Source organism: Callospermophilus lateralis, chromosome 13, assembly GCF_048772815.1.
Source record: "Callospermophilus lateralis isolate mCalLat2 chromosome 13, mCalLat2.hap1, whole genome shotgun sequence".
NCBI lineage: Eukaryota > Metazoa > Chordata > Mammalia > Rodentia > Sciuridae > Callospermophilus > Callospermophilus lateralis.
In genome coordinates, this window is record NC_135317.1 from 67,584,343 (window position 1) to 67,596,629 (window position 12,287).

At 34.8% G+C, this 12,287-nt stretch overlaps 1 protein-coding gene across 3 annotated transcripts in view; it reads left to right on the forward strand.

Annotated features, from left to right (window-relative positions):
* The window catches only part of Ush2a (usherin), a 724,044-nt gene that overhangs the window by 375,835 nt on the left and 335,922 nt on the right, over positions 1 to 12,287 (forward strand). For all 3 annotated transcript variants that reach the window (XM_076831652.1, XM_076831654.1, XM_076831653.1), the window contains 2 exons: positions 7,200 to 7,359; positions 8,743 to 8,914. In XM_076831652.1, the coding sequence (XP_076687767.1) occupies positions 7,200 to 7,359; positions 8,743 to 8,914 (332 nt within the window). The remainder of the gene's footprint in view (positions 1 to 7,199; positions 7,360 to 8,742; positions 8,915 to 12,287) is intronic.

Genomic DNA, 12,287 nt, shown 5'->3' on the forward strand with positions numbered 1-12,287 from the left:
ACTTTGCTAAATGATCTTCTCCCATTTTACCAGGAATTTCTGATGGGCTACCTGTGTGTCTTCCACCACCATGAACCAAATCAGATTCTATCTTTCTCACTTTTTTCTCTCTCTCTTCATATTTTGTGATCCAAGGAACACTGGTGATACTTCATCTTCTTATGGAAGTACACTACAAATAATTCACTTCCAGATGAACGGTACAAGCATAATAATAGCTTGGAAGTCAAAAAAGCTATTTAATCAGACTGACCATCTGTATACTATTGAGTTTATAGTTTTTCAGATTTTCAGAATCAAGGAAAATCCCCAATTCCTTATTGTAGCAACAGCATAGCAGTCAGTTTCCCAAACCAAAAATGTGGCCTAACAACTCACTTTTTTTGTGTGAATTAACTGAAAAAAAAATTAATTCTGCACAGGTCCTGAAAATTTTGTCTTTATGGCAGTGCTCATCCTAAGCAGGATGAGACACTAGTTGACCATGTAGCATTTATAAAATCTCAGTCTTTTAGACATATACCCATGTTTCTATCTCAGAGTATGTTCTGAGACATGATTTATGTCTTTATTTCTATAACACAACTTACTCCCTTAGAGTCCCATTCTATTTAGTAGGACTTACAGTCTGGGGTCACCTCCCCTGATTTTGTAAATACATCCAGGTTCTTCTAAGGTTTCTTAGCACTTGGAATTTGGCCATCCATGGTGCCTTCTACCTCTGAGCAAAGGAATGACTATAGAAACAACCCTTTAGATATAGTAGATATCCTCATTGCTTCCACATTGCACCTGGGAAACTGAAATCTTGGCAAGGTTTCCTGTGGCCCTGCCTTCCTTCAGATGCCATGCTCATATCTTTTGCTTGACTGCTGTTCCTGACCTGGGATTCCACCTTGGATACTGGGGTCAAGACCCCTTCTTCTGAGAAACTGTACACTCCATTCTCCTTTCTATCTTTTTCACAGGAGTCTGGGAAATCTGAAATGTGAAGTGGAAGACTACTCAATTCCTGTTTCTCTCAAGCATTATATCTGAAGGAACTTTCAGTCCTCTCTCTTTCTCTATTCCCTCAGTGATGCTATCCAGAGATTTTTTTTCTTGCTGTGTTTGCCTTATGACCAGTTACATTCTGTTTTGTAGTTAATTACAATCTTATGATTAAATTTTTAATTTATAATTTAATTCAGGGAAATTTAGAAAAGAAATGAATGAGTGAGAGAGGATCAAAGGCAAGAAAGGAAAGAAGGAAAAAGAATAGGTTAACACGGCTACCATATTGATCTCAGTTTCCAAGGCACATCTAGGAAGTATTATAGGAGTTCAGAGGGGGAAGCTATACTCCAATTTAAGACACAGTAGGTTCCTCGAGATAATTGGCCAAACCATGAATGGGGGAAGAAAAAAGACTAGTGCAATAAAGAAATAAACAAGGGAATAAGACAATTACTGTTGCATAGTCCCAAGAGCCCAGTTCAAATTGGCAAACCTAAAATTATAGTAGACTCTTTAAAAACATTCAGTGATGTCTTTCAGACACTTCTTAGTGGTATGACAGGTATTAGTCATGTAAGATGACAAGATTTTTCCAGAACTAGGAATCAGGATAGCAGTCCTAGGTTGAGGGGTAGGGAGATGAAGAACTGTAGAGCCCAGAGAGTATGGCTTTGTAGTGGGTCATCAAATAGCACAACAAGTTAAAAACACAACTGTAGCAAATATTCTTGGAATTAGAAGGTACTAAGAGACTGGCATTGTATGGTGGTAAAGGAATGATGGCAAGTCATCAATGTGACTAGTAGGAAATTGTCAATTTCTGGCTACAGAGTAGATTTTAAATATAGAATATTGAAAATAGTTCCAAAGATGATCAAGTAGTGGGTGTAGTTATGCTCAATGTTGAATAAATGATGTAGAGGTGAAGGACATTGCATTTGAGGAAGTTAAAGCGAAGCCAGATTTGGAGATGAGTCATTACTGAGGATATTGGAGTTGCCAAGAAAAGGATTATGATTGAAAAGAGAACTGAGCCAACGCTGAAGTCACTGAAGAAACGATCAGTGTGACTTCCGAGGTGTAATAGGGCATGTGTTAAGTAGACTTGGGCATATATTTCAAAACTGAATTGATATTGATAAACTATGCCTTTTTTGTCCATTTATGTTATTCAAGTTTATCATACATTTGAAAAATATATGTAACCATCCTCCAAACTAAATTATCTATATGCCCTAACTCCAAAACTGTGAACATTTTGGTCACTCTCTATCTACTGTTTTACATGAATAACTAGAATTTGATAGTTATGTTTTGGAGTTCAGATAGGTATAATTTTATCTTCTTATTTTTTTAACAGTGAATCTCCTTTATTTTTTAATTGCAGACCCATCCAGTGGTGAGGGCTAGGGAGACAGTTGTACTCATTGGAGTCTTACAGATTTTTAGACATTCTTCAGCATTACTATATTTATAAGGAAAAAAAATGCAATCTGAATAAGGACCATCAAGGTCTCTCTCTGGTCTTGCCCATTCATTTATTCAACAAGTAAAAACTATTCTAATCTCTCGTCATGTCAATCCTGGAGAAAATGTGGTGACTATGAGAGAAAAATAAATATCTCGATGTAGTCCAAAAATTTCCATTCTCACGGGGAGGATAAAAAGTCAATAAATAAATGATAAGGCAATTTCTGACTTGTTTTGGTAATTACAATGAGGAATGAGACAAGATCATGTATCAGAGAGAACCTAGGGACAAGGGTGTCTTTGTTGTCCAACTTTCAAGGAAGACACTCAGAGGGGAGTCAGCCTTAAGGATGAGGAAAAAATCATCCAAGCACAAAGGAGAAAATCAATTTCAGTTGGAAGAAGTAGGACCTGCAGGGGCCTGGAAGTGTAAATTTGTGATGTAGAAGAACAGAAATATGCCTAGTATTTGGTGGAAATGAGAAGTGGGCAGGAGGTTAGTCAAATAGGATCTCATTGACTTATTAAATTTCATTCTAAGAGCAATAAGAGGCCATTGCACAGTGTTATCCAGAGAATCAAAAGGTCACTCTTGGTTGATGGTCTTTCTTTCTTCTTTAGTTCTTCTTAAAGTAGTAAGAAAATACTCCTGACCCTGTTTATCCATCTACTAGTTTTGGTGCCCACATAGTCTGTGTTCCTTCCTATATAATTGTGGATTACCTTTGTTCCTACTTTGTGCGACTCCTCTACTTTGGGGCATATTCAATTCTTTCACATATTTAAAAACAAACTTCTAACAATTCTCTTCTTTCATCCATTAACAAATTATTTTCTATCAGATTATTCCCTCAAGCATGCAATATACTTTTTCTCTAATTTAGATTTTTTTAATTATTTTACCTTTTACCTATTGCTTTATTTTTCTGCTTTCCCCTGCAACAAAACTTCTGAAGAAGCTGTCTATATTCTTGTCTCTAATTCATCTTCTCCTATTCCATCATAAACCCACTTGAGCCCAGCTTGAATGCCCAAAAATCTATTGTAATTTAAGTTGTGTAATTATCACTGGCTGACATTTTGCTAAATACAGTGGTCAATAAGTAGTCATCCTCCTCTGATTTGAAGTACAATTCTTACAAATTTGCTCCATTTGTCCTTGATTGACTTTTGTGCTTTTATGATGGTAACCCAGGATTTGAGTTCCTGTACCTCTTCTAACTACCTTTTAGTTACCTTTTCTAACTACCCTCACTCAACTTGTATTCTCAAGCACTTTAAAAATCATCTGTAGGATGGTTGCTTCCCAAATTATATCTCAAGATAGGATTTCTTCCTGTAATTCTCAGCTTTGTTTGCAAATTACCAAACTGACAATAGACTTAGTTGTTTAACATCTCCAACATGTCCTGTCTAAAATATGAATTCTTTATTTTCTCTTGCATATTCTTCCTCAACTAAATTAATGAGCATTTCATCCTCTTTGCTTAGGCTAGAAACCTTGGCATCAACTCTACTCTTCTCTCTCATAGCTTACTTATAAGACACGGGAAAGCCCTGATAGCTTTTCCTTTAAAACATATCCAGAACCCAACCATCTACTAGAGTAATACAAGCCTCCACTTATCTAATATCACAATTGTCTCTCTAGAGAGATCTATTCTTACATTGTCTCTCAGTACAGTCTATATAGCACCTAGCAGCAGGATGATACTCATGACGTCCATACCCTACTATGTGACATCTCTATTCAAAATCCATAGTGGCTTCCTAAGTAGAATCCCTCATATTTAAACCCCAAATTCTTACGAAGACTGGCAAAGCCCATGTGATCCCTCATTAGCCCTCTGACATCATGTCTTACTTCTTTCTGGCTCATTTCCTCTCCTCCAGCCACATTGGTCTCTTTGCTATTCCCCAAGCAGGCCAGGTGAGTTCCTCCTTCCAAGCTTTGGCCCTGCCTGTTCCCTCTTCTGGGATGTTTCTCTTTACCCTCAGAATCCTCACAACTCTGCCCTCACACCTTTAAGGTCTTTGCTGAAAATTTCACCTTTGCAATGAGACCTCCAATGACTATTGCCTATTAAAATCACCCCAGCACCCCTAATTCTTTTTATTCTGCTCCAAGTTTTCTATAGCATGTTTTATATTAAACAGCACTAACATTCTTAAACCCTGTTAACACATTCAGTTTAAAGCCTGGCTATCTCTTAAAATATAGCCTCTTTCTCATCCATGAACTATACAATAGTCTAGGGATAAACCTAAATGATAAAAAGGATGTTTTCATACAGTTTTCTAATTTTCAGTTTCAATTCTGTCTCACCAGTCATGCCAGCCCTCTCAATCAAATGTGACCCTTCCAAGCATGCTCATTTTCTTATCCTGTTTTTCTCTCAGTCCCAGCTATCATAGAAATGGTTGCTTCCTAATCCATGAGGAAACCATCTTGTCGCAGTAGAATCCAGGTTCCCAAAACAAACCCTGAACTAATTGCTACAGAAAACTACTCCCATCTATGCAGATATCCTGGATGGATTTAGGATTTAGATGATCAAGGTTAATTTCAAAGCACGGAGTTTATAGTATGAAGAAGAGCAGGGCATTCAGTGATAGAGATACCAAAGTGGTGATGCTAGGATGCATTTTGACTTACCAGCTAGAGATAACTAAATTCTAGATAACTAAATTCTAGCAAGTATCAGGCCTTCTTTGAATGAGGTGACTTCTTCATCACCTACAAATTGGGTAACCAACTCCCTGCCTCAATAAGCTAGAATGTAAGAAAGACAGAAAAGTTACCCCACTCCAAGGAGTTCATTGGCCAAAGAACTCCATAGCATCCAATCTCAGTGACAGTTTACCAAAATAATCTGATATGTCTGGGAAATATTCCACAACCCCAAATTCCTGCAAATCAGGGGAAGGAAATGAAAAGAACAGAGTAATAGCAGATCTACTGTGTTACCATATAACCACATTATAATCTTGGCCAAGATTGGGTGAGAGTTGTTCTTTGCATGAAGTTTTTCCACAGTAAATAGTAGTTTACACTCTTGGTTTCATCTGAATCCACTGCTTCATGATTTTTAACTTTGTAAACCTCATAAAATGCTGGTCTAAATGAAGGCACTCCAGTTCTGTTTCACTCCTGTGCACACGGTGCAGCTGTTATTGCCATCTGTCAGCAGTTGCTGGCATTGCCACACTGCTTCACCACCAACTTTAGTGTCCTTGCAATGTGTCTTCTCTTCACATTGGTTGAAATTGTCCCTTGTCAAGTTGGCACCATTGGATATGTGTACTGCAGAATTTTCAAAGAAAACAAGATCTAATCAAAAGCACTAGGAGTCTCTTCTTGGTGACCACTTCTCCCCCCACGTCTACCCCAATTTAACTCTATTGGCTATAAAGTTACTGTTTTGCCTTTTTTTCTGGTGACCTAAATGTTTAGCCAATTGATTGTACTTTGCATGAAAATCAAAGTGTTCTTTTCCTAGTTTACTTTTGCTATCAGTGCAATGCAAAATCTATTTGCCTGAATTAGGCTGAATTTCATTAATCTTTTAAACATGAAATTGTAATGGTTCAAGGTTACTGAGATTTGAGATTATGTGTTACATAAATTGTGACTAACATATTTCAAAACTATTCTAGAAAATAATGATAACTTTAGTACAATGTAAAAGTATAAGTGGTGTTTAAACCCTGGTAAACTTGACTGTGCTTGGGTTGTATTATTGAGTACCTTTATAAGTAAAATGTTCTTGGTACTTTAGAATTGAATGAGGAAATTACAAATTAGTTTATACTAATGCAAGGGATTTGGTATCCATTCCAAGGATAGACAGGAATAAAAAGTACTATGGAACTTCAGGGAAAAGAGAGATTATTTCTGGCTAGTGTACTATCCTCCTTTTAGTAGTCATCTTTCATAACAAGTTCAACTGTATATAGATCATCACATTCATTCTTTCATATTGATTCAAACACACGCATTTGAACCCTACAGTGTACAGTCACTGTATTACATACTGAAGATGCAAAGTAAATATGGCACTATTCTTTCTCTAAAGATGTAGAGTACAGCTGATCAGAGAGTCATGGAAACACATAATGACATAGGGTTGTAAGTGTCATGCTAAAGGTATGTACAGAGCACTATGGGGGTCAGAGGAGGATAACTGCTCTGTTCTATACCAGGGTAACAGAAGGAAGTATTAGAGCATCTCAAAAAAGAAACAGAGATTTGCGTGGAAACGAACAATATGAAGGTCAAATAGTAGTTGTCCAGATAGATAGCAAGGAATCTGGCAAACAATTAAAAATTTAAAGTCATTGTTATGGGCTACATATTTGCATTTCAAAAGTATCCAATATTGTCTTCAAATATGCTTTAAAATAATTTAATTATATCATTTATAACAGTCAGTTGAACAGTCTTAACTCAGAAAATGACTTACCTGGTCATAGATTTTGATGAAAACAGTCAAGTTGTTCAAATGAAAATTCAAACCAGGAGTTTGAGTGACTCTTGTCTACCTAAATATGACAATAGTACATTTAAGGGATAAAACACCCTGTATTATATTACTATTAATTTTTATGAATACAGATTCTTATTTTAAGCTTTATTTTAACACTTCTCAGAGGTAGGAATGTTGAGGAGGACTGAAATCTTCTGAATAAAAAGTACAATAGTAAATAAATTCTCCTTTCTCTTCTTCCCTTAGATTTAGGGGTATTTACACCCCACCAGTTTCTACTGAGTGCATGCACACACGCGGGATGTACAAACAGTTCCCGGGTCACATTGTATACCTCAGAGCTGCCACCAGAATATGTAGATCCCCCAGTTCTGACTCCCCTGGATTCTAGAACTATATATGTACAGTAAGTAGAAATGTGTCTGTCACACACTAGTTCATGCAAGAATCCCAGTGAGTTCAATCAGGGGAAGGGCTTATGATATAAAATTAATTTTATTGTGATTAAATGCATAGGAATGATTAGATCAGTGGTTCTGGGAACCTTTGATTATCACTTGCCAACTTAATTTCCATTTTGTCTTTAAGCAATCAGAATGAACCACATATGTACACAGATTCTGTGCAAACTTCAATAAAGAAAAAACTGACCACTTACATGCCAGCTTTGTATATGTGGAACATTATTTGTAAGGATTTGAATTTGTAAAGCATATGTAGTTATTTTTCTTCTGAGTATGAAGTAGAACCTTCTTATTTCCTTATTCCTTTGAAGTTGGGGTCAGAATGGAAATTTCACATACAAACATGTTCAGATTCTGATATTAGTCATTATTATCCATTTCCTAATCCATAAGGTATAAAGTGTATTGTGGTGTTGAGCTAAAATCTAATAGCTCTGTCTTACCACAAATTAAATCTTGTTGACTTTTATTTCTTAACTCTGAATGAAAAGTGTAGACAATAAATTAGGACATTTATTCAAACTGAAAAGCATTAAGATTCATATCACATTGTCCTGTCTCTCAACTCTCAGATTGGCTTTCAGTTGCTCTTAGGTCAAGCCACATTACTTGCCCCAAAAGACTTTCTACTACTCTGAGTATTTCTCAAATGAACTATTTCCTGTCCATTCTGCAACTTGCCCTTCTCATTTTCCTTGACATATTGTGATCCTCATCTGGAATATCCCTTGCTTTGCCTTCAACCTATCCAAATCCAATCCCTCTATTGAGTATAAAATAGTGCACAATCATATACAGTGTTGTTCCCTCATCCAAGGAGTCCTCCCTGATTACTTTAGTGCCCCCCCCCCGCGCCATCTTCAATTCTCTTTATTCTATAATTACATGTCAATGCTATGTTAAATTGCTGGAATTTTCAGGAAAATTATGTTATTTTCCTGAAATAAGGATTTATGAGAGAGTGTTTCTCTCCCATATGTTATAAATTGTCAGATATTCTGTTTTTCCCAATTTTTTGTTCTCTGGCTTGAATTCAAAATTAATACCCACTCATACCTTATTTGTTTTTTTACATTATTAGCTATTTATAATTGTTAGTAACCAGAGGGCAAGGACTGCACCATGTTTTCTTTATGCCACTTGGTATAGGCATTTAATAATTACTGTGGTATTTTTGGAAATGAATCATTTTTGAGCTTTCAGTGCATTTTTTTTTTTTTACAGTGGCACAAATCCAAGCTCACCTGTATCCTCTGAAAATCCTGCACATGTCAGTTTTGACTTGACTGAGTGATGATAATAATATATATATTTTCCATTTCCAGGTGGAAACAACCAAGGAAACTAAATGGAATTCTAGAACGCTATATATTATATATTTCGAATCACAGACATGATTTTGCAATTTGGAATGTTGTCTATAACAGTACTGAACTTTTCCAGGATCACACGCTACAACACATTTTCCCTGGCAATAAATATCTCATCAAACTGGGAGTAAGTTCACTATATTTCTGTCATTTTCTCTGTTCTACCCCTTTCTTTCTTTTCCTCCCTTTATTCCATCTTTTCTCCCATCCTCACTTAAAACAAAAAATGCAAAACACCAAAACGTTACATATTGATATTTGTGCTGAAAATTTGCCTCTCACTCTAAATGTGAATTCTGATGATCTAATATTTGCTTATTCATAATTTGAAAAATGAGAGAATAAATTGAATCAGTAGATTTTCCCCAAATATAATTTTGGTTTATCAGAATTGTTTTTTAAATTATTTTTAGAACATTGTAATTATTGAGAGCTTTATCAAAAATGCTTAGATTAACAAGGATAGTTTTCTGTGGTGCTTGTATTTAGTTAAATAACAATGGACAGTATGAAAATTTAGATCTTATATTTTTAAATGAAGATTAAATGACCCCCAAATAGTCTTGATTGTTTTTATACTGAGGTTTTTGTTATACTTTGATCCTGGAAGAAAAGTCACTTAATAAAACTCCAGAATCAACATAGTTTAGAAATTTCTTTAGATAGACAATAGAATTTTTAATGCAAAATAGCAGTTTTATATAAAGGTCTTTTAAAAGACCTTGATATTACCATGGAATTTATACTCAGTATTTCCTTTGTATTTTTGATGAAATATAATCTTTTTTAAGTTTAATAGCACATCTGAAAATAACTGAATATAAACATGAGATTGTCCCTATTTGTTTTAAACACACTCTTCATTTTATAGCAATACCTATATAAGGATATTTGCTTTGATAAATGCCATAGAAAATATTCTGCTCTTGATTATGAATAAATTTACATTTATGTAGACACTGTGTATGCATTCATTTTACTTAACATGCTCTTGAATGCTCTAAATATTATACCACGAGAAAATAAACTACATTCAACTATTGCTAACTCTCTGACTTGACACCACAAAACAAGGGCAATCAGGCAATGTTAAAAATCCCATTCAAAGCTGACTCCATGTGCCTAGGTTTCGGCACAGTACATGGGTCTATGAAACCACACTTTTGATTACTTGCAATTGTATTATTCAGCAAGAAGTATATTGACTTGATTTTTAAAAGCTAGCAGGGAAGTTCACAATATTCAAAATCATTGTAATATCAATCTCAAGTAAACTCTGAATCGCTTGGGAACAAACAAAATTAAACAGGAATTATTGTGGTTTGGGATTTTATCGGAAGGAGGCAAATGATGTCTTAAAAAATAAATACCACTAACTTAGGAGCCCGCTCCCCTGAATTAAAATTCATATTTTGCCACTAACTGAGTAACCTAAGGCAAATTTATTTAACCACATTGAGTTTCACTTTCTTCAAGTCTAAAATTAGGATATTGAACTAAATGATTTTAATGTCTTTCTGAGCCCTAGAATTCCAAGATGCTAAAATAGCAACCCTAAACAGTATTCTTTGGACTCAGTATCTGTCAGCCTTGACTAATGTTGATGTGAGAAGTCATAAAGATGTGGAAGTCCTTATCCTAATACTTGCTGGGAAATAAACTTGCTCACATTATTTTCAATTTCACTGTATTTATTAGGGCAGAAAATACTCTAATGTGTTTTCAGGAAGTATTCAACTAAAAGGTTTTTTACTTAACTCTGTTAAGCAATAAATTAAATGAACCAGAACATTTTAGGTTCATCTTGGTTAATTGAGGGATTATTGTATATTTCACAGTTTCAGTGTAATATCCAGCTCTCAAGGTCATTAGATTAGTAGAAAGAGATCAGGTTCTCAGCAAAGTGGAGTTGTCTTTATAGATTGTCTTAGCATGTTGACTAAGTGCTTGCAAACAAAACATCCAGAGAGCAAAGCCTTTAAACAGCTTTTGGGATACAGGAAGATTCATGGGGATTTGAACCACTGTGATTTACTTTATGCTTAGAGCAGAAATGTTACTTCATGTGGCTTCATTTAATTTTTGCTTTTGACTGGATAATAAACTTCAGAAACACAGAGATGGCCTCTTTCAAATGTGCAGTTCAAAGCACAGTACTTGGTGGAAACTGGAAGCTCAATAAACTATTCTTGAATGAAATGAATTACCACCCAATACAATTATTTCATAAATAATCTGAGACTTTTGGTATAATTAAATAATTTGGTGGGAGATATCAGAGTTAGGGATTGTGTGGTTCTAAAGCATATGATCTTTCCACTGCAAAAAATAGTATATTGACTTGCTGCATTCAACAAAGGGTATTTTAAAGCATGGTAGCTCCTAATAAAGAGAATAAATTATCAATTATGTAAAGAAACTATTAATACAATCACATCTCAAAAATGCTAGTTTTGGATCTTCCTAATAGTCATAATTTCAAAAATAATTGATAATAATTTCATTATTAATGCTTTTCTTTATATCAAAATTGAATTTCTAGTTTGTTTAGTTAGTACTCATGATGTCAGAGTAGTATCATGACTTTGTGAATTTTGTTTTCAAATTGCTATGATTGAATAAAAGCAAAGAAAATAGTTTGGAATGTCTTATTTCAATGGCTCACAGGCTTTCAAAGACCTTGTCATTTCATAGAGGCATCATTAATTAGTGCCACTATTTGTTTAATCTGTCCAAACCAGAATTTTAATCAGCATTCACCTTCATTGAATGGTGTGGCCTCTTGTACAGGTAGGTCAAACAAGAAACCCATTGTTTCAGTCTCATGCAGATGACATCAGATTAGACCAAAAAGAAACAATTTGAAGAATAGGCCCTCTTAGTGCACAAAGAATACAGGCAAAACCAGAATAACCAACATTGAGGGCAACTTTTTAATACATTATTTATGTATTTCAGCAGTCTTTTTATGCATAGTTTCATTAACCAGAAAAATATATCATGAATTCCTTAGATTCTTGAGGGGCTTCTCTAACAAGTTAAAAGTTTACAGATCTGGGATGATGCAATCCAAAGAAGAGGATGTTTTCATTGTCTTTGAAAATACCACATAATTCTGAAAACAAGTTCAATTTCTTCCACATTCTGTTTTAAAAAATATAAAATTATATATCACATACTACATTATATCTTTAAGGACAGTTAGCAAGGGAAACATTTTAGGACATAAATAAGAAAAAATAGTGACAAATAGCTATCGTAATTAAATCTCAGTGTGTGATCTGCTTAGCAATAAGTACTGCAACATTTTTTTTGCTCTTAACATAATAATCTGGAAAATGTAAGTGGGATGTATTTTCTTTATATATAGACTGGGAAAAATGCTCTTTAGACTATTTTCCCTTTGATAACTTACTTATATCATATGGCCTCTTCTCCTGCCATATTTTCGATAGACTTTTAGCACCTTTGTGTGTATATATGTTTAAGTGTTTCCCATT